At 40.7% G+C, this 23301-nt stretch overlaps 1 protein-coding gene across 3 annotated transcripts in view; it reads right to left on the reverse strand.

Moving 5' to 3' along the window:
• The window catches only part of LOC138717585 (sine oculis-binding protein homolog), a 120809-nt gene that overhangs the window by 82695 nt on the left and 14813 nt on the right, over positions 1-23301 (reverse strand). For all 3 annotated transcript variants that reach the window (XM_069851113.1, XM_069851112.1, XM_069851114.1), the window contains exon 4: positions 12055-12206. In XM_069851113.1, the coding sequence (XP_069707214.1) occupies positions 12055-12206 (152 nt within the window). The remainder of the gene's footprint in view (positions 1-12054; positions 12207-23301) is intronic.

A 23301-nucleotide genomic window follows, 5' to 3' on the forward strand; every position in this document is an offset into this window, starting at 1 on the left:
TTTTTTACCCTAGATATATTAACTTACATTTGACAAAGTATAAGTAATTTAGTTGGTTTTTTTTCATTATTTCTAATTCCTCCAGAGCACTATTTTCTGTCCTGTGTGGTATCTGCAACTCCTCCTAGTTTAGTATCATCTGCACAGTTTGTGAACTTGCTCTCTATTCTCTCCTGGAGATCATTAAAACAAGACCAACCTCACACAAGTCCCTCTAGCACTTCTCTATCCACAAGCTGATATGCTGCTCTTTATCACCACCCGTTACTTTACTCTTTAAGCCCATTTTCAGGCCACTTGACTGTGTTCATATACAAAGTAATTTGAATTAATCTGAGGGTAAGATTTCATCAGATGCTATTTCAAGTGCTTTACTAAATTCCAAATCCATTAGAACTCCTAATTTCTCTCCTTCAGTAGGTTTCCATGTGTGTGTGTACATACTAGCTGTGTTTGCTTGGCAAAACCTCTGTACTCCTCTGTTACTCCTTGCCCATATGGTATAACTGCAGAAAACGGGGATTTGGTTCAGTGGGTTTGTGTATCAAAGTACTTGCTTTTGTCAAAAAATTCAACACTTCTTTTCCTAAAAACAATTAATTTTTCTGTACCAAATTGAATTAAAAACTTTTGTAGCACATATAAAAACATTCCTCACCATTATAAAGCAATTTTGGTGTTGGCAGTAAACTGGGTCCTTTGGAATGCAATCAGCTTCTTATTTAAATGTCTACCTTCATTTGAAAACACGGAATGAGGTACACTGTTGTGCCAAAATGCATTCATTGTCTCTGTGGAGGGCATCAAACTACCCATAGACACCAAATAAAAAATCAAAAATAAACAGCCTTATCCAGCAAACATGATCCTGAGTCCAAATAAAACTATGTTCACCTATATATATCTTTGTACAAAAGCCGTTAAGTATAAAAATTACATCCCAGCTGGTCTCTACAATAAAGTTTCAACCTGACAGGTAATGTCTAACTGAAAGTTACCTTGTTCTGCCATTAAGGAAATCAAATGAAAAATAACCATTGGATATTTTAGGACTGTTTCTAAGAACTCTTGGCTTCATTTCTGATGCTCAAGAAGAAAGCAATCATCTTATGTATTTTTTTAAATTTTTTTGAAACACCATACAAATTACTTCCAAATTTTCATGAACAGTTGCTGGTTTTATGATATATTGCTGATCCTTGTCAATATCTCTGCTGCTTCACACTTTTATTTCCTTAGGAACACTCGGCTGAGTACCATCTGCTCCTGGTGATTTCCTGCTCTCTAGTTGCTGAAGTTGCTCCATAACTTCCTCCTAAGAGACTTCAGTTTGTGTTGTAAGGCTACACTCTGATATCCTGCAAAACGTGACCTTGGAATAGGAATTTCCTCATAATCTTCTGTGGTGGAGACATATGCAGAAAACTGAATTTAATTTTTCTGCTTTTCCACTTTTTCAGAAGGGGCTGGAGTCATGGCTGGGTGGCCTACAGGAGCTGGGAACTTCCATGTGGCTTTTTGTTTCCTACAGTGACATTTTTCCTACATCTTCTACAGTGCCTTGTACGTACACCTTTCAGATAATTTCCTTGTCATTTTACTTCTGGGCTTTATTTCAGGGACTTTTGATTATAACTGACTCGATCGCATTTTCAAATTTTTTGAACAATGAGTTTTGTCTTAAAATAAAAGAAATATTTGGTATTTCTGGTACAAGTGTGCCTGGACCTCGACGGCATTTCCACAGTTTAATAACCACACTTCCAATTTGGAAAAAATGTTCTTGCCTTTCTTGCAACGTGAAGAAACACAGAAACAGTAACAGACCACACACAAAATAATGAAACTGCCCGGATACAATGCACAGGCAAATATGCACAGGGCCTGATCCAAAGCTCATTACAAGCACTGGGACAAAACCAACTGACACCGATGGAGTCTGGATTGGGCCCACAAGAAGCACAGCAAAAACCAGAGGGAGTTTTTTTCTCATCTTTCAGTTACAGTAATCATAAGTGTTGTTTGTAACAGTAGTAGGTAGCAAATTTTCCAATAAACTTGTGATTTTTAAGTTGACAGTGTCCCTTTAAGCTTACACACTTCTTCACATAACTATGCCAGATTTACTCTCCCCTTTCTACTTTTTCCTTGCTCAGAGGTATCCGTACCATCTGTGCATCTAATATGGTGTTCTTAAACAGCCTCCAGAGTGATTCAATGCTTCTTTTTCCCCTTTTTTTAAACTTTCTCTCGGTTAACCCTTTTCCTCGGTATTTTAGAGCCTTCTGTTTCAGAGTTCCTGGTACTTCCTTTCTTCTGATATGGAAGTTAGCAGTACGGCCACTTCTTTCAATGCTTGTGCATTAGATGAAACTCAGAGGGGAGTTGACTTAACAAGGCACTGATCAGAGAATCAGAGAATCATTAGGTTGGAAAAGACCTTTGAGATCATCAGCTCCAACCGTACCATTCTACTACTAAATCATGTCCCCAAGCACCTCATCTACCCTCCTTTCAAACACCTCCAGGGATGGTGACTCAACCACCTCCCTGGGCAGCCTGTTCCAGTGCTTGAAAACCCTTTCTGTGAAAAAATTTTTCCACCTATCACTTGGGAGAAGAGACCCACCTCTCTGCAACCTCCTTTTAGGTAGTTGTAGAGAGCAATAAGGTCTTCCCTCAGCCTCCTCTTCTCCAGGCTTCTGTAAATGGAGGTATGAGACTGAACCACTCAACAATGGCCAAAGTTCACCATTATTACTACTACACCATGAAATTACTGAAACCTGCCTCCTCGTAAGTATCTAAATGCCAGTATTCTGTTTTAATCTCCAGATTAAGCTTTTAAGACATATTTAGCTGTATGAGCTCTCCTCCACCTGATTTAGTAGCATTGTGCACTGTGACTGTGAAAGCCTGGGGGCTAAATTAAAAATAAAAGGAGTAATTGAGACTGAGTTGTTTCATTTCTAATTCAACTCCTTTCATTTGACAATTCAAATTTTAGGGTAGAAAAGGGCCACAGGTGTACCAGACATGGAATTGCTGCATTCCCCTATACAATACAGGAAAAATTCCTGCATTCAGCCAGTGCCAATGGGGGAAGCCGAGTCCTTGATGGTCTCTCAGACTGCCCAGTAAAGCTGCACCATGCTACCATACCCCAGTGACGACCTTCCTCCTCACAAAGTCCAAAGAAAAGCTAAAGAGATGCTTTACTTTCCTTGTAAAGTAAACAGACAGCAATGGAGCCACGTCTTCCTCAGTTTACTCTGAGTGTACCAGTCAAAAGAGATGGCTCCTCCCACAGCATCTCCACCAACCCCTCCAAGCAACAGAAGCAGGGTCTGCCCTCTTTCCTCTTAGGCGAGAAAGTAAATAAACCAAAACCATCTTAAGTCACACACACCCACAGTACTCCCACATCCTCACACACACCCCTCATAGACACCCCATCCCCCCAAAACCATCAGATATTTTAGGATTGTTTCTAAAAAATATTATACAGATGTGTACATTTACTTTTAATACAAAATTGCATCCAGGCTGACAACTTGCAGTACGTTTACTTTCAGCCCAATTTAAATTCAAATAGGTGAGTTGTAAATGCTTGGGGTTTTGACAGAGCACAGCACATCCCTGAACTTAGCTGGCCAGCAAACCGTCTTTTATTATTGCAGAAACAATTTTCAACAGGAAAGATACTTGACATTTTCAGACTTTTGCCCTACAAAACCCACCCTGTTTTTCCAGCCAGTTTAACACTTGCACATTGAGCACAGCCTGATATACAGCAAGAAGTTGACTTTAACAATTCCCAGTAGTAGATTTTCCTGTTCATACAGCAGCTTGTAACTTATATCATTTGGCTTCTCCTAGCCTTATCTAGACTCACAAGGCCAGATTCAAGGTTAATGTGTGTAAGGGTTTCTTCAGTCTTCCCAGAAATAAGCAAATGTTCGCAAACAAACCTAAAAGGGACAGAACTTTCCTACCTAAAAAGGGCCAGAAGATATCCAATGTGATTTACCCCCTTGATCTGACTCAGTTTCATCCTTGAATTTATACCAGGATTGCTATACATGATGGAGAGGGAAGTCACCCTTTCGGGTGAGTAAGAGAGTAATTAACTGCAGACCATAAGCTGACAAGAAACGTCAGAACTCCACTGAACAGCTGCCTCACCTGCACAAATTACTTCACCAGTAGCAATATGTGACAGCAACATGCTCCTGAATAGCTTTAGGACTAGAAATTACCTTCCACCTTCACCCGGGCCGCTCAGGTTTTCTACCGCTGCCCAGGTCCCCTGCCTGGGCAGAACAGCACCCTGTTAAACTGCGTGGTTAATTGTAATATTCCATATGTCCTTTCACGAGTGCATACAAAGGGTGTTGTCGCAACATTTCTCCTAAGCCAAACATGTTTCAAAAACCATATTTGCTTAATTTGTGTTTTTAAATAAAAATATAGAGAGTGAAAAAATACTTAAACTCATTTTTCAGTATTTCCCTAAGTTAATGAGCTGACTGATAAGTGAACAGATGCATTAAGGCAATAATTTATTCAAATGCCATGATATTTTTGAACAAACATATTATTTAATATGCATTTCATTATTTGCCCAACTCATATTCGTATTAATGACTGATGCGTTCGTTAGGACAGGGAAAAGTGGCACCAAATATAATCTGAGCAAATTAGATTCACTTTGGAGGTCTACCCTAAGTTTTCATCCAAATAAAGACTGTTCTCAATGTTCATTCTGTGTTGATTACATAGAAACAAAAGCCAGGAGGTGCCTAATTTCATATGGGGCCAAGACAATGTGGGATAATCTAATGCAACCTGAACCGAGACATGGAATGTAGGGGAGAGCAATATTTTTTTGAGCAACTGCCTGGCTCAAATAGGTCGGAGCCAAAGGGGTTCAGGGGTGAAGTAAGCACCCATGTGTATCATATCTGCTCCTTTTCTGAATGTATCATTGTTATGCATCTAAAATCTTTAATCAGGAATCCCTTGGTGATGTAAAAATGTTCTGGATACAGATCATGAAGTCTATCTTGCCAAACTTTTTAATGGAGCAAAGTGTGGTTTTTTTCCCCGGTGCCTCCCTCTCCCCTTCAAAAATTCATCCTAAGTGATTTAACATTTGAGTAAAGCACCTTAGTAACCTCCAGAAAAATAGCCATCTTTCTTCCTCAGTAACTCTGGAAGGCAGCCACCTCTTTCACATCTCCAATATCAAGGTGTCATAACATCTATTTAAATCCAAATCATTGGTCTAAACTGCATACACTTGGTGCGTGAAAACCTTAAAAGCTTTCTAGTCAAGTCCTAACGCAATTAGTGGTGTTTCGTTGTAACATCTGTACATAAACAAAACCTGCTTCTGGCCAGAAGGAGAAATGCAATCACTGAAGCCGTCCAGAACTGATGTTAGGACACCTCGCATAAGCTGGTCACTTCATTTGAATGAAATGCCTGCTGTCCAAAAGGCAGCAGATTCTCAAGCTATAATTAGCATATTCGTCTTAATATAACCAAAGTAGCCAGAATGCAACACGACTGATGTAATGTGACTTGGTGGTTAAAATTAAAAGTGAACACGCCTTTTAATTGGATTGGATACCTGCTAGTAATTCAGACAATGGGAATTTGATTCAAATTTATGATATTAAATGGCAGCAGATGGACAGTATAATGTCCATTGAGTTTGCAAACTGACAAGCTCACTGTGTTTGCCAGATCCCTCCATTAAGTCTTTGGTAGCATCAGTCAGGTGCTGATGCATTTCACTGTTAGCAATGTTAATACACTTCACTTTGCTGTGGGTGAGCAGTAAAGATGTTCTGACTGATGGTCTCAGTAGGTTAATTTGGAACTGCATTTTCGTCTTGTAATCACGAAATATCCTAGCTCTGATTTAAGGAAGGAATTTTATGGGTATTCTGGGTTTAGTGCCCAGTAAGTAAAAAGGCCAGTTGATGATAGCTAGACAATGATGCTAACTCTTCTCCTGTCTGACTGGTGCCACCCATCTCTTTCACAGCTCAGGATTTGCTTGATATTTCAGTGTCTGTTCCAATTCCTGGTGACTACCTGCAGCCTTCTACTCTCCCTAATCTTTAAAAACATCTTCTGAAGGAGGATACTTCCCTTCCTCCTCTTTCTCCAGATAGTTTCTTAAAGAAGTTTGCAATTGTGCCCCATGCTTGAAATATTTACTGACTTCGCATCTCTTCTGTATTCACTCATCAACATTCATCTATATCTCAGCATAGCAATCATGGCTATGGAGGTGTTTGTCATCTTTTCCCCTTCCACCCTCAAGCATTCGCAAGAAATCTTATTAATTGTCTTTTGTGGTGAATATGCGTGCACGTACGTGTAGATGTGCACATACACAAGGAAGCACAGATAAACACATACACACACATTCTATGCAAACTCTCAGCAGCAGAACCAATTTCGTGAACTGTTTATTATACCCCACTTCTCTACAACTCCGCAGAACGAAAGATGGATGATTTCATGCAAACCACGTAGGGCACCTGCTCTGCACTGACCTTCTGAGCACCTAAATAATGCAAGTTAAACCTCTAGGAGAAATATGTTCTCTACTCAGAGCCTCATGTGTTTCAAAACTTATTTGTCGTTCAAAACTTATCATAGAATGGTTTGGGTCAGGAGGACTTTAAATATCATTTAGTTCCAACCTCAGGGACACCTTCCACTAGATCAGGTTGTCAAAGCCTCATCCAACCTGGCCTTGAACATCTCCAAGGATGGGGCAGCCACCACTTCTCTGGTCAATCTATTCCAGGGCTTCACCCCTCTTCCTAATATCTAATCTAAACCTCCCCTCTTTCATCTTAAAACCACTACCCATCGTCCTACCACTGCAGTCCCTGATAAAAAGCTTCTCCACAGCTTTCCCATCAGCCCCCTTTAAGAGCTGTCCCCAGAGCCTTCTCTTCTCCAGGCTGAACAACCCCAGCTCTCTCAGCCTGTCCTCATAGGGGAGGTGCTCCAGCTCCCTGATCATCTTCATGGCCTCCTCTGCAGTCATTCTAACAGATCCATAACAGATTATGGAAAGGGACTCTAAAGGAAGATGTAACAACTAAAACAACTAAATTGGCTTTTTGGTTATTTTTTTTGTCTTGTTCTGTTTGGTTTGTTGTTTGTTTTGGGTTTTTTTGGTCAGGGATAGCATTAGCATCAAGTTGCTTTAAGCAGTTTTCCAAATTCCCATTAATAATTATCATTTTACAAATTAAACTTTGCAGGTGCATAAGAAAGGGAAGAAAGCAACATTTTTTTTTGCAGTTACTCACTGACTTAACAGGAAGATTGTTAAATGTTTCTTACATGCTGTTAGGCTGCACAACTGAGCTTGAAATAAAGAGAACTTTCTCTGACTACCCCCGGTAATAATTTGCTGGAATGATAGCTTCTGTTTACTCCCAGTTTTCAGTATGTGTTTGCATATATATATCTCCATATTAATCACATAGTGGCATACGTTAATTAACCAAAAAACTATTCAGGCAGGAGTACTAAGGCATACTAAGGAGTGTTGATGCTGTGTGCACTTTATTGCCTTTAAATATCATTTGAAAATGTAAGGAATTAAGAAACGCAACAGAACTCAGGACTAAATAAGTGTGTGCAACTTCTTACAGCCTCATTTGATTGTCCACATTTATTCTTGGTAAGCAGATGATATAGAAGAGCATAAACCACACTGCCTATCTGTGTTACTGACTCATGGTGCTGCCCATCACTGTCCCATACAGGGAGAAAAGAGCCATCATTATTTACTTCTTCATGTTGCTAAACATGCCTTTTTGTTTATTAGTATGAATAAAATTTGAATGCACTGTAAACAAATGCATTAATCATCTTTTTTTCCTGACTAGGAGGAAGCATGAAAACAGGAACAAGGTCAAGCATAAAAAAACAGCTGACAACCTTGCAGTTACTTTGTCTCCAATGTCTTAGTCAAATCAAGCAAATTATCCTTCAATATATCTGTGAACAGAACATATAACCTCTATGAATTCAGTCCTCATTCTGGGTCTGGATATGTGGTCATAATAAATTTGTTTTCTGACCCATTGAGTCAATAAACTTAATTTGAAAATTAATCTTTTCAGGCTTCAAACTCACTGGATCCAATTATGAATCCCATCGTTCCCTTTAAATTTAATATTCTGAAACTTGGTGGTCTGGTGCTTTTTGCCCTTATATGCCTCTTTGGTACTTAACTTTATAGTAGTTGGCCTATAAAATTAAATCTCTAAGGAAAGGAGCATCAGAGCAGCTCCGAATCTTAAATCTTCAGTTACAAACATTAGTACAAAATGCTTCCTTTCCCTTCAACACTTCATTTTAATTGGTATTATTATGCACAACAGGTTATCATTATACACTAGTTCATTACGTGTTTTTGTCTGTGAATACTAGACCAAATAGGATTGGGAATGCAAATTTGGGTTATTTGTGTCTGGGGGTGGGAGTGGGTTTGGTTTTTTTTTTCTAAACTGGATGTAGTCTAAACATTTCACTTTTTGACGAAAGGTGTAAAACTGCCGATTTTTCCTTCATTTATTTCTAGTAATTCAGATAAAATTACACTCTGTGGGGAGACCCACTGTAATTTCAAAATACATATATTTCTATTCTTGCAAGGCATGATTGCTAATATAGACAATTTTAAATGGTCAGGACTGCAGGATACCTGCGGCAAAATTTGTATTCCTTACAAGAAAAGCACCTTACAGTCATGCAAGTCTTTTTCCTTAAAATTCCCCATCCCAGCCATGAGGGTCGCTGACAACCCTGCCTGTGTACAGATGCAGAAGGTGCAGGGTGCAGCTTCTGAAGCACAACAGGACACAGCTCCACTGGGACAAAAGGCAGGAAGAAGTGATGCGCACCTCCAACTAAAACTGCTTGGGTTCAAACACTCCTGAGGCCAGCAAGGTCTTGCTAAACCTACTGCAGGAGAGGGCTGGGAAGGAGTTAGAGGTTGGGAGCAGTCACTGCCCACCTAACCTGGGGCTTTTGGAGTACTTTTGTTGCTCTCTAAAGGAACTTCAAAGTGGTCTCATGCCAAGCCTCTCCCAGCTGGGAATTTGTGGGCATTGGCCCTGTGTATGGGAGCGGATTTTGTTATTAGGATGATGCCAAAAATCCTAATTCTGAACATCGCAATTGGCATTCAGGGAGGGATAATTCGCAGCATTACTTAGTGCCATTTTGAGACATTAGTGATGACTTACTCTTTACTGTTTGAACAGTCCTATCATTTTAAGTAAGTGCTTATTACAGCACTTCTTATCTAGTGGAGGGAGGGAAGACTGCTTAACACAACCCATTAGGAAATTCAAGCCTTAAATGAAGTGACCACAAAGTCCTATCAGCTCCTAGAAATGCAGCAGCTGTACATATTTAATGTAATACAAAACTATATTGTTGTGGAGATTTGCTGTTTAAAACATACATAAGGCAGGTGAAATGTGACTATTTCACTTCTCTGTTTGAAAAATGAGAAAGTGTAGAGTGGCATAACTTCTCAAATACATAAATAAGCATTAGGCTCATGGAGAAAACAGGTACGCTGTTGGGACTAGTGATAGCAGATTAAAGGTCAGCATTTAAATCTGAAGCTATTGCAGCCTTTCCCCAAGACTGAACTCTATTACTAACAGGTGAAGTGCAAAACAAGAAGCATGAGGGTCTGCTGAATTCAATCGTACCGGTCTTATTTTAATGGCAGCATTTCCTAAATATTCTGTCCTCAGACCATCTAATGCTACAAATACACACACAAAGGGCAGTTCCAGATTTCCCCCGCTGGGCCAAATCCTGTGCAATTCTAGATTCCATAGGTGAAAAGAGGAAGAAAATTCGACTCACTGGCTTAGCTTTGAAGTGGAGCCAAGGTAGCAACCAACACATGACAATTATGTTATCTTGTCATGTTTTGCCAAGTCCTACCATACAATGTTTTGCTAATTTGCAACTTCCTTACTGAAGAATAGGACATTTCACTGGGATACGATGGTATATGAAAAGATTTGGAACATCTATTGTTATTTAGATATATACAAAATAATGAATAAAGAGAGCTTTCTAGATGAAAATACTCAGTATCTTTTAGCTTCCAGAAGAAGTCAACACCATGAAAAATGGAACCAGACGAAATGAGATGCTCCAATTCATCCTTTCTCATAATATAAAGGAAAGAGGCCTCCAACAAAACACAGGGGTAATAAATACTGTTGGATAAAAGGGAACTTTTTCATATATTGCCTGATTGATTGAATTCACGGCCATAAAATATTACTGAATCCTACTGCTCATGGATTAGAAGGTTGAAGTTTACCTATGCATTATTAACATGTTTTTTTTTCCTTTAGTAAGGGATCTAAACCTCCTCTTTCAGAAGCTATAGATGAAAAGGTAGAAAGATCCACCATGAAATGCTCATTCTTTCACCTGCATCCCCAAGGTTTCCCAGATTATCTGGCACACAGGATCACCTAACTAGGATCACTGACAATGCCTCCATTACTATGAACTATCTTATCCATGTAAATTAGCAACTGAAAATTATGGGAGCATCAGCTGAAGGTGACGTGGATCCTGTCACCCCAGAGCATCTCACACATTTTAAGGCATATTGTACTGCATGTGCATAAACATGCGTGTGTGCACACAGACCATATACACCTATCTCCATGGGAACCTGTTTTCAAATGAGGAGGTTCTAAGGAGGATGTATTTCCTTCCTCCACACTTTTTCTACACAAAAGCATGTAAACACGACTCCTCACAGAAGACTCACATGACTTTAACTTGCCTTCTGCTCCAGTAGACATTATGAGTTTGATTCTCCAAGACTGCCACTGAAATTCCACTCTATTGATTTTTGCAACCTAATTCTTCAGGCATTTTTCTCCTTTTTTTTTTTTTTGGCAGGATGATGTGACCCGAATTTATAAAGAAGGGTAATTTGCTGTAATATTGCATCCTGAATCTAGGATCCGTATGTATTTTTTTGTTATTACCACAGATGTAAAAGACCAGATTGAGAGACCTGAATTCAGTTTGAACCTGACAGGCTTTGAATGTTCTGTAGCACGAGGAAAAATGGCACTTTTTATAAAACCAATATGTAAAAGGGTTTATGAATAACAAATATTTCTAAGAAAATAAAAGCTACCTAAAGATTCATACTATTAAGCACCAAAAGGACACAGTTACTTTTACAAGAGCTAAAAATGTCAGCGCGTTCCTTCGTTATTTCTCTTTAAATGACATATCGCACATTCTGCTGCGGAAACAGCTGCTGAAGTAACCTAGGGGGCATTTTCAGGCACTGTACTTCAGTGATTACAGCAATTTTTGTAGCATTCAATTTTAGGATTGCATTCTAATTTTAGACAGAATTAAATTTAAATTGAGTAGGAGGGGTTTTCACACTACTCTAGATGTTCTAACATTGCTTACCCCGACCCAAAACCTGTAGAGACTCTGAATATTGCAGCAACGATAATTTATTAGTAATGATACACTTTAAAATGAACCTAAAGCTCACTAGTAGCAGTGGGAAGATGTTTCCTATTGTTATGAGACCCAGGTGTAGGCCCTAAAAGCGTTTAGCCACTAGCCATGATCCCAACACCCTGGGACTTAGTGACACTGTCATATGCAATCCTCCTTTACTCTATTTTCATTATTTTTCTTCTTGGATTTTGTATCTCTAGCAAATATCCTAAGACTCTAAGGCCAAATTGGGACTCTGAGTATTTAAATTCCCCGACTCTTACAAAACCCGAGCACAGAGCTGAAGGAAGCTGAAAGAAACAGGCTTAGTAAAGGGCTGACAGTCCAACAGACAATACAGATGGAAAGAGGAGGAACTAGGTGAAAAAGAAAACAAAAGAAAAAAGTTTCTAGTAGATGTTAAATGAGATCCAGGCTGGGCCTTATTAAAGTTATGTCTATGTAGGTTATATCTTTCCTTATTTCTCTTACCTTGTTTCTCTTGAAATATGCTCTTCGGCAAGCTGCAAAGCACTTCTCGCTGCAGAAGCATTTCACTTCACTTCCCATACTCAGGGAATAGCGCTTGATTCCAACTTTCTGGCACCAGGCACACATTATTTGTACATTTGACACATCATCTTCTACAACAAAAATATAAGAACAATGTTTACACGAGATGAAAAACACCTTCCTCAGACATCTGCACACTTACTCTTAGATACAACCAGCACTGGCTCAGCTTATTGCTACATTCTCACTGTCTAAGAGCAGAACTGTGCATGCCTGTGATCACCAGTTTCATCCTCAGGCAGCCGGTGACCTGTGCCAGCCAGGCTCAGCAGATTGCCAAAGCTTCTGAGATGACCAGAAAAGAATATTAGTTTAAAAAACGGTGCATTGCTGAAAAGCTCTGGAAATCTCGAGCTTTTTAGCATGTTTACGAGCACACAATTCTTTATCAAACAAGTAACCAAGACTAGAGGCTTGAAGAGTACTGCTGATTTGTTCTTGTCACCTACAGTCAGTTGTAGTGAGCCTTTGAGATGTTCTGCTCGACAAGCTGATAAAAACACACCCAGAAGGTACTGGACCAAGGCAGGTCTTTAACAAGAGCCCGCTTCTAAACAAGAAGGAACAAGAGATACCCCTTCTCCGTGTTGTTTCAACATAACGCTTAGCGTACAAAATGGGGAGCTTTTGGGTGAATATCACAGTCAGAGGTACAGACTCCAGACAGAATGAAGACATATCACTGTGGTGAAGTCTGCTGGCTTACTTTCCAGTCTTCATGCTCATCAGTCAAATTTAAATTCAGGCAGAGCTCCTGCACCTCTTTTGAGCTCTTCTCTAATGTGTGTTATGAATGTGGCATGTATGCCTTCTGCCATGTAAAAAAAACCCAGGGCTTAATTACTAAAGCGCTAGCAATATCCCTGTGTGGTCATCATCACTAACCCAGTTTCACATATGGGGTCAGTGAATAGTTAAGCCTTACCAAGAAAGTAAGTTTGTAGGAATCTTTCTGACTTAAAAATTGGAATTCTTCAGTTCTCATGTCCAGTCTATGATACAGCGTGACCTTTCAGTTACAGACAGCAGCCATTGTCTAACTTCTGGAAAAAAAATCCCTGAAGTCTAATTGTTAAAGCAGTTCCTGGGCCATGAGCTGTGGAGAATTCATAGCTCAGAGGGTCTGTCATGCAGCCATCCCATTTCCCTATAAAGGATTTGTTTTTGAAGCTACGCTGTCATCGTTCTGTGAAATTATTGGCAAACTAATTTTTAGCAGAGTGATTTGGCTCCTTTCCCCAGCTATCATAAGTCAGAACTACGTGCTGCATTATATTCACCTTAATGGAATAAATATTGCCAGTTTAATAACTTCTTTCCTTCCACAAATTGTGTTATGATTTATAGCTACAAATAAAATTGTACAATATAAAATAATGATCTTTTAATTTTAATCAGACTGTCTACCTTTAAACCTATATTTAAGGCTAAGTTATAACACAGATTTGTGTTTAATATATTCTATCACTTACCCTTTAGAGTGGGATTTGCTGATACTGTAAACGCTTTCATGTACTGAACATCAAAGGAAATCAAAATGATTTGCCCAAAATTATCACTAGCCATCTATAGGGTCAAGGAGCCTGCCCTTGAGCTGGCTGTAATCTCAGCGAGACGCACAAGAGCACAGGGTGTTGTTACAGTGGTGTCACGTTTTTATGGTGCTGCCACAGCTTTCTGCTCAGAACCAGTCTTGGCAAGGATGCTAACTATGCCAGCACAGCCCAAGAGCTCTTCTCACCATTTTTATCCTAAGCCATTTGAAGTACTAAGCTTTTACAAAGTTGCCCTGATTCAGCCACTTCTGCACCACAACAAACCTATTCCTTCCAGGATGAACTTGCCCCTTTGAATATATCAGGAGAACAGAAGATACTGTGAACCAAAAGAAAGAGACAAAACCACACTTTTTCACATAACAGCAACGTATATTCTCCTACCGATAAAAAGTATTTCACCTCCAGAAAATGGAAGATTTACCAGTGATACTTTTCTAATAGCCTTCATTTCTGATGAAAATAATTGAAAAAGAAAATTACAGAGCTGGAAGAGAGTTCACGAGCAAAGCAGATGCTGGAGTACCCCTTTCGGAAGCAGGTTGGCTCACCTGAAGAAGTTTTCAGGGAGCAGCACAGAGCTCCACCCTGGGGATCCTCAGGGGCTTTCATGCATGACTTCACAAGGGAAGCACCTCACCTACCATTCAACTCCCGTTCACTCAAACATGAACTCTCCCATTGGTTGATCAGAAAAACCACGCAATTGTCCACTTTCAATTACACAGAATTCCAGCAGCAGCAACTGTTTACATGGAAAAACTGCATCACGCACTCCTGTGTGGGAGGTTATACAGGACAGCAAGGGTCACTGCACCTCCTTCTGCCAGACTTCCTCTAAGATAGATCCTGGCAAGAACACGAGATGGAAAGGCACCTATTCTGTCAAGTTTTTGTCTTCCCATGCCCTAACTAGTAGAACTTCACCACCAACTCACAGGAGCAGCATTGCCTCCTTTCTAGTCCATGGATCTGACAATGAAAAGAACAGCAGAAAATGCTATACAAATTATTGCTTCCAGCAACTGTCTGCACTCTCAGGAAGAGACAGCTGATATTCAGAAGATATCATCAATATTAATAAAAATGGTCATATTTTTGAAAGAAGGAAGGAAGAAAGGGAGGTAAAGAGTCTGCCTAAATACAGAAAACTTTAATTATTTCTCTATTCTTCTCCCCCAGTCATCAAGGACTGGTCATATCCAATACAGTCCTTTTAACAGTAACAGTAATAATAAAACTAGATGTCTCTTCCATTTAAAAGACTCGGGAATACTGCTACAAAGTGATTATCTGAGTACGTCCATATAAAGCAGCCAGGAAACAGCAGTATTTTGGAGCATATTCTTCCTGCAACAGTGCACTAACACATCATTTTTATGTCACCTTTTATCCTTCAGGTGTACATTTGCCCGAGTACATTTTTGATGCAACTCTAACTTCTTGTAATGCAATTCATCAGGTAAAAAAAAGAGAAAAATATCCAACATCACATGACTAATTCACTATGGACCATCAACAAGAGCCCTGTGCAGCCTAGTGGGAGGAAGACTTGGTCTAAAACCAATCCCTTTCCTTCAGCTTCAAGTGAAGCTAATAGCAGAGAAAAGGACTTGCTCTTGGTACTTGAGATAGGCACAGAGCCGTGCCCTCTGGCTTATGGGTGTGCAGGACAGCTGGGGACAATGAAAACAGTCCAAATCTGATCACATGCTTTCCTTCTTGACACTGGTTGCAGTAGGGATCTGAGCCCAAGTTGTGAAAAGAACTAACAGGGATGTTTCATTATAGTGTGTTAAGCTTAGTGACCAAAAAAGAGAAGTGCAACATTAACAGAAAAGTAATAGTCCATCTATCTCTACCATTACAACCCACAGCAGTGGGAACTAATAACTGAGGGGATAAAAAAAAATTAAGATTGTGTGAAATAAGAAAAGCCAAAGGCTGGTGATTTAATCATCTCTTGCTAAACACAAACTGGCATAATCCAAACCAGTAATTAAAATCTTCCATTTAAGATAAGATTCCTTCACTTTTTCATAGACCTCTGTTTTGCAAGGCCAACTATTTTAAAAATCACTTTACCAGACTCTTGCCCTTCTTTCAGGAAAATGTATCAAATCCCTGTCCCTGGAGCACTCGGTAAGAACCTACTGCAACAAGAATGCACAGAAGCAGGGAACTTCAAATCCAGTAGCTTGAGACTGCTTATCTATCCTGAATCTTTATTTTAATCCTTTTTAGATTAGGTCTACACTAAGAATACTTCTCCAAAATAATTACATCGGTATACGATATTGGCAATGTTCTCCTTTGCTCATAGACAAACTTTTCCTGGTAGTCTAGCTTAGTATATCCACTTAAGTAACATGAGCTTATTCTGACAGTGTGCCCATGTTCATCATGTGAGCTCTCGCTGGAGCAGCTCATCTGATGAAGACCATTCAGCATCACTTTCAGGACTCGCATAGCCAGGCTGACACTTTTGTAAAGTACAAAAATAACATTTTCAAGTCTAAGTACAGATCGTTTTGAAGTACAAGAAAATACTTTTTAACAACTGGGTTTTTTTGTCCATCTGGGCTTGCAACTTTATGACTTCCTTTTGCAATGTGCTTAGCTGCTTCTTAGATCCGTCACAGTTACGATGGGTAGTGGGGGCCCTCATACAGGTAAGACAAGAGTACTTGGCACGCGGACAAGTGAATAGTAACAGGATAGATTTCAGCAGAACATACGTACCACTGTCTTCCATAATTACATCAGGTAATAGGAAAGACATATTTGTTCCACATACAGTACAAGATATGAATTTCCAGCCTCTGCTTTTCTGAGTTCTCAGCTCTTAATAGGGAAAGCTATTGTGGGAGTTCCAATACGGTGTTTTCCTGCCCCTGGGTTGTGTCATTACAGGTGGAAGAAGAAGTCCCTGCACCCACAGCACAGATACCGTACAGATACATCTCCTTGTGGTTTTTAGCCTGTGTATTTTTCATAATGAACAATGCAATAAACACAGAATGTTTGCAGTGTTAAATCATGTTCCCAAAGGGAGCAGTTTGTGTAACAAGATAAAATTATCACATTATAATAACTAAATATGCATCCGTCTAAAGCATGCTTCAATTAATCATCAAAAGTTTGCACCGCCTCTTTAGGTCTTAATTAAGCAGAATGTTTGGTATTTTTTTTCCTTTCAAACCAGTGTGAAGGAGCTGCAGAAAATTGTTCCTCTTAAACCCAATGAGCAGCAGTTTAGACTAATCGATCTTACATGGAGCCATAATTTGCAGAGGTGGGGGGAGGAGAAGGAAGGCAACGAGTACAAAACAGTAAATCCATCATGTACAGCTGTCTCTTTATCTAAAAAAACAGCATGGCCTACAGTGTTTAGGAGGATGATCCTATAATTCTGGAGTTAAATCCTGATCAGTTTACTAAACTTTTACTAAAACCATTTTGAACTAACTGATTTGTATTTTCAACTTTAACTCCAGTTTCAAGAATTTGGGCAGAACTCAAGGCAGCTGCAGTCTAATCCTGCAGATTATGATAATCCCTGGGCAGGTACTCCAAAACCTTATGTGCCACATTTCCTTGCAAGAAATTCAGCAGGAGATGCTCAACTCTTCTGGCAAGAAGAAAATATCACTCCTGAAGGTGCCCAACTCCAGTACTGAAGAAGTCCTGTTGGGCAGAAGGAAGATCATGAAGGCACAGGGTTTGGAACTGAGATCTCAAAGGGTACGTTGCCTGGACGGAATGAGTCTGTGTGAAATCTGTACCTTGGCTGTGGCTGTATCTGTGATTTGATACAAAAAAAATTTTGGCACCCCTTCAGTGTCTCCCCACTTCCCATCTCTTTCTGGCATATGAGTTCCCTTCCACTACAGCTATCTGCAGTTTCCCACTATGGCTTTCTTCTGTTCTCCTTTCTTTTCAATTTGATGTGTTCCACCCCTTCACACAAGTCGTTTGCATCCCAGGACTTCCCAGGGGAGATAAGAGCCCTTTTACTCCCAGCTGGGAACTACGCTCGATCCACTGGCACACATCTTTAAATATTTTAGCTGCTTTCACTACTACTTTCTGATGAAAAGCTGCAAAACTTCCCTCCTAAAGACATTCAATCTTGACTCGACCCTAGCATCCGCAGCATTAACAAAAAAAGGGCTCACTGTTTTCACTGGGAGCTGCCACTATTTCAGAACGGTTAATTCAGAGTAACCCACTTGCCACTCCTGAAACCTCCGCTTGCCACTGAAGAAGACCAAGTAGCATATGTTCGGATTTTTGACACCAAAGCAGTTCCTGAGGGTGACGACTCCAAGCAAGGTAGAAGAACTGTTTCAGTCATTTTTCTTACACCCAAGATACTTTATCTGAAAAATCTCAAACTAAAAAGGTGAACAAACAAAGCATCTAAAACATTGCTGCAGAATCCCCTGTGACAGCATTTAAATGCTGATCTTTTAAATAGAGGTGTGTGTGACAAACTTAAGGTACAAAAAGTACCCTTGGAAAAAGTAATTACATGAAGAAGATTAAAAAGTAGGGCTGACAATAGAAAGCTTGCTCCAACCATCGCTATGGAAATACCTCAGGGACTTTACAATGCTTTTCCTTTTAAGGACCAGTCTCTTGAAGTTCACTACTCTGCCAATAAAGCAGTGTCCCAGCTACATTTAAAAATCATTTTGGGGAACCATGGCTTGCCTACGATTTCTATGCATGAGCTGAGACACATTCTCATGCATAGTTTAGCAAGGACCGAATGCAAAACACAAATAAAAGCTGGCATTTAGGCAGGTTTTAAGCAGGCAAACAAAAAAGCACCTATTACAGCTAATGGGGGGGAACTCCCTGTGCACTTTTAATAAATGCTATTAAAGTACATAGGTGAAGTTTGTGATTTTCATTTTAGCACAAAGGAATCACATTTGACCCTCCACAGAGAGCAAAAGACATCAACAACAGGCTAGATGGGGCAGGAATGCTGGCAACCATTAGCATTTTAAAACATAGGCACTAATATCCCTATGATCAGTGCAAATTAAATGATGTTTTAAACTGAAAACAGCAGAAAGAATTTGAAGAGTAAAGACTATAAGATTTGTTGTGGTGGTCTTATTAGAGAGCTACACCTACAGTTAGAGGAATTGTAACGCTGTTTAGCAACTGGAATAAGACCTGGGAAACACTTCAGCAGGATCCAGAGTGCAGTAAATAATGAGTCTCCTCAATATACAAGCTTAATTAAATCTGATAATATGGTCTGCCACTGAGTTCTGCCTGAGATCAGACTTCTTGGTAATGCAGCCACAGAATCAATTCCTTAGTGAATTTAGACAGATGATCTTAGAAATAATTTTTACTGCCCTGCTAACTATCATTTAAAACATCTTTTATGCTTCCAGATTCACCCAAAACAATATAAATATTACAGTGGGCACTTCCAAAGTGTGTGTAGAGCAGGGAATCTGCTTAATCCCATGTGTTGCACCAAGTTACTCATGTCCACTTGTACCTATAAAACAAAAAATCCTGTATACTTGAATTCTAAAGTTATATTAACCTATAAAACAGAAAATCATGCATCCTTTTCTATAAAATATCTAAGTACTTGGTTTAGTATTTGAATATGACATTCCCTTGCCAACTTAGGTCACAGGCCTCTTTATGGAACTCAGTACTAGAAATGCTTCTGTTCCTCCTTTAAGACATTTTGCCTCACCAGATACAGTTCCTCCAGTCCATTCCTCCTTCATTTTGATGAGCTTCTGATAACTTCCGGTATGCCCCAAATCATTATCATTTAGAAATCACCAAATCAAATGGTGCAGAGGTATTGATCTGCACGTCGGAGGTTTAAAATCCCCTTTCCTTTCCCAAATGTGCTCATTGTCTTGTGAAAACCCTGGGAGGAAGCATTTTTTTTTCCCTTGTACTTCCCCTGTGGAAAGCTCAGTCAGGTCTGTGTTGTCATCCCCTCTGCCTCCCCTTCCACCACATCCCTTGACATGACCTCTCCTCGCAGTACACCATAGCAGGGAGCCAGCTCTCATTTGGGGTGCGCTTAGAGCAGCAGATGTACTCTGTGCATCACCTGTACACAGAAGGAGGCAGGAAAGGGAAGGGTTTTGACGACACCCATGCTCAAAGGCTATGCTTACCCGCAGTTGTACCTCCCCAGTTGAGGCACTGCCATGGGGAACGCAAGAGAAAGTAAACCAAAGAGCACTCTTAAAAAAACAGGGCAGTTGAGGCACCACAGCCTTCAGCAGGTGCCGGGAGAAGACGACAGCATGTTATCACCTGCATTGAAAGAATTTTTTGCATTCTTCTTTGACTAGTCCTGATTTTAACCTTCCTTCATCCCATGTAATAATAGCCGTCCAAACCTGTCTGAGTGAAAGGGCAGAGTCACCCTAAGTGCCCTCCCAGACTTACTCCATCACTATGGGCTGCGGAATATCAGTTAGGATGTTTGCATGCTGCATACTATGGCCATATACCCTGCACAGCTGTGGTGGGATTTTTATTTCTAGATCAGTCTTGGCTACTGAATTTCTGTTTCTTGTTATTCCTATGCAATTTTTTAATGGAAAAAAAAATACTTTCATTATGTTGCTGTGTGGAAAATAATAATCATCTAATACCAAGCTGAACTTATCTCAGTATCGGTTTGTTGCAATGGGCTGTGCTTGAGATGAACCCCAAAGATCACTCAGAATCTGCTGTGGATGCTAAAATGTAGCTAGCAACTTGCTGGGTGAGAAGGATGGTTATCAGGCACAAGGAGACCTCTACATCAACACTCTGGAGGCTGCAGACTTCTTATTTGCTTCCAGATGCAAGAAGGATGGCTGATGTTGACTCATAAAGCCTCATTTATTTGGGTACTGTCTGAGTGTGGTCTATCTGCCTGGTTGTGCAGACCAGAGGACTGCTCTTGCAGATAATCTTCTGATCTGAGTAACTGAGATCCTTCTTGTGGAGACTTCCCAAGACTGGATTTAGTACCTTCTATTGAAATGTCATAACCCGAGTCTGTAGACAGTCTGTGCACCATATAGGACCCATAACTCAGCCTTTTCAGGTGTAATTTTGTGATCCAGTAAAAAGAGTGCCTTTATCGAAGCTGTTTATATTTGCTCAGGTAGCAGTCTAATGTTTTCCAGGATTGCATATGCAAATGCTTACCTGATATTTCATTTGAGTAAAACAGAAAACAAAACAGCTTGAGGATAAAGTTTTAGTCAGACCACTCAAAGTTATTTGGTTTTCCAAAGAAGAAAACACTTTACTATAAAATAAAAATGACGAGAAAAGAGGTGATTTTGTTAACTATTCAAAGTTTTAGCCTGTCATGCTGGTTTTGGCTGGGATAAAGTTAATTTTCTTCATAATAGCTGGTACGGGGCTATGCTTTGGATTTGTGCTGAAAAACAGTGTCGATAACATAAAGATCATTCAGTTATTGCTCAGCAGTGCTTACACAGAGTCAAGGCCTTCTCTGCTTCTCACATCACTCCACCAGTGTCCAGGCTGGGAGTGCACAAGAAGCTGGGAGTGGGCAGAGCCCGGACAGCTGACCCCAACTGACCAAAGAGACATCCCAGACCATATAATATCATGGTCAGCTGGGGGAAGAAGAAGGAAGCGGGGGACATTCAGAGTCATGGCATTTGTCTTCCAAAGTAACCATCAAGAGATGAAGCCCTGCTTTTCTGGAGATGGTTGAGCCACTGCCTGCTGAGGTAAAGTGCTGAATGAATTCCTTGTTTTCCTTTGCTTATGTGTGTGGCTTTTGCTTTAGCTATTAAACTGCCTTTATCTCAACCCACAACTTTTCTCATTTTCACTCTTCCAATCCTCTCCTCCACCCCACCGGGAGGGAGTGAGCAAGCAGCTGTGTGGTGCTCAGCTGCCAGCTGGGGCTAAACCACAACAGTCTTTTCTGGCGCCCAACATGGGGCTCAAAGGGTTTCAGATAACGTCAGATTTTATTGGAACGTGCTAGATCAAATTTATAGCTGTTATTGCTGTGTAGCTATTAATTGACAGACTCCTGTGCTTGCTGTAGGGCTTGCTTGCCTTACAGTATATTAGAGTCTAGTGCTCATTAGTGGCTCTTTTTGCTTTCACTGCTGTAGTGCTGTACTGCTTATCATCTGACTCTGCCGTGCCTGGGAACATTTTGATAACAGCAATGGCAATGCGCCTGGGCTGGCAGATGGCCAGAGCATCGCTGCTGTTTCTGTGCTGTTGTACTGGACAGGCAGGAACTCCAGTACAAGCTCGAGTTGAAGAGACTGCAACCTGGGGATCAGTCCATGCAGGGACAGGACACTCTGAAGCCTCTGTGGTTGTGAATAAGTCTACACCAGAGCAGGTAAATCTCAAAGCATCTGTGGCCGTGGCTATGTCAGTATCGCAGCAGGTATAATTCTGAAAGGATTGTGGCACACAGATAAATCCATGCTGCAGAAGGTACACCTCAAAGCATCCACGGCTGTGCATGTATTCATGCTGGAGCACCTCAAAGTGCCTGGCCATGGATAAGCCCACAAGCAGGTACACCCGCGTAAGGACTAAAGCCATGGGTAAGGTCACACTGGAGCAGGTATATTTCTGGAGGCATTGTGGCCCATGGAGAACACCACGCTGGAATGGTTGTACCTCGAAGTGACTGTGGATAAGTCAATGCCGCAACAGGTATAGCCCTGGAGAGGCAGTGGCTTCTAGACAGGCTCCACTTGGAGCAGGTATGCCCCTAAGGCACTGCAGTCTGTGGATAAGTCCAAGCCAGGGCAGGGGCACGGGGAGGAGTTCATTGCAATGTTAAACCCCATTCTAGATCTAGTTCAAAGGGATCAGGGATGGAGCCTGTAATGGAAAAATCTTCAAATTGTTGTAATCCATTATTTGAGTTGCACGTTATAAGAATTACCACAGTTAGGAACCACCTGAACCAGTGGAGGACAAGTAGCACAAGTGCAGCAGTGATACGACCAGAGCTGGCTTTCATGCCCAGTAACTCCACATAACACACCACCTCTCCCATCCCAAGTGACCGCCGTAACAGATGGAGCTCCACATCATGGATTAAATTAACTCAATGGACATTTTGTGGACATCTGTGCACATTTTACAGATATTTCACAGGGGTTGTCCACAAAGTAAGGGAATGATGTCTGCGTATTATATCAAAGGCTGGGAAGGGTGGATAGTGTGGTAGCTGACCATGATGTAAATGGTATGGAATAAGGCATGGAGAATGTGCTGGTCTTGGCTGGGATACAGTTAAGTTTCTTCATAATAGCTGGTACGGGGCTATGTTTTGGATTTGTGCTGGAAACAGTGTCGATAACACAGATATGATTCAGTTCTTGCTGAGCAGTGCTTACACAGAGCCAAGGCCTTCTCTGCCTCTCACATCACTCCACCAGTGCTCAGGCTGGAAGTGCAAAAGAAGCTGGGAGGGAGCGCAGCCGGGACAGCTGACCCCAACTGACCAAAGGGATATCCCAGACCGTATGACATCCTGCTCATCATACAAAGCTGGGGGAGGAAGAAGGAAGCGGGGGACATTCAGAGTCATGGTGTT

The sequence above is a fragment of the Phaenicophaeus curvirostris genome, chromosome 2, assembly GCF_032191515.1.
Source record: "Phaenicophaeus curvirostris isolate KB17595 chromosome 2, BPBGC_Pcur_1.0, whole genome shotgun sequence".
Taxonomy (NCBI): domain Eukaryota; kingdom Metazoa; phylum Chordata; class Aves; order Cuculiformes; family Cuculidae; genus Phaenicophaeus; species Phaenicophaeus curvirostris.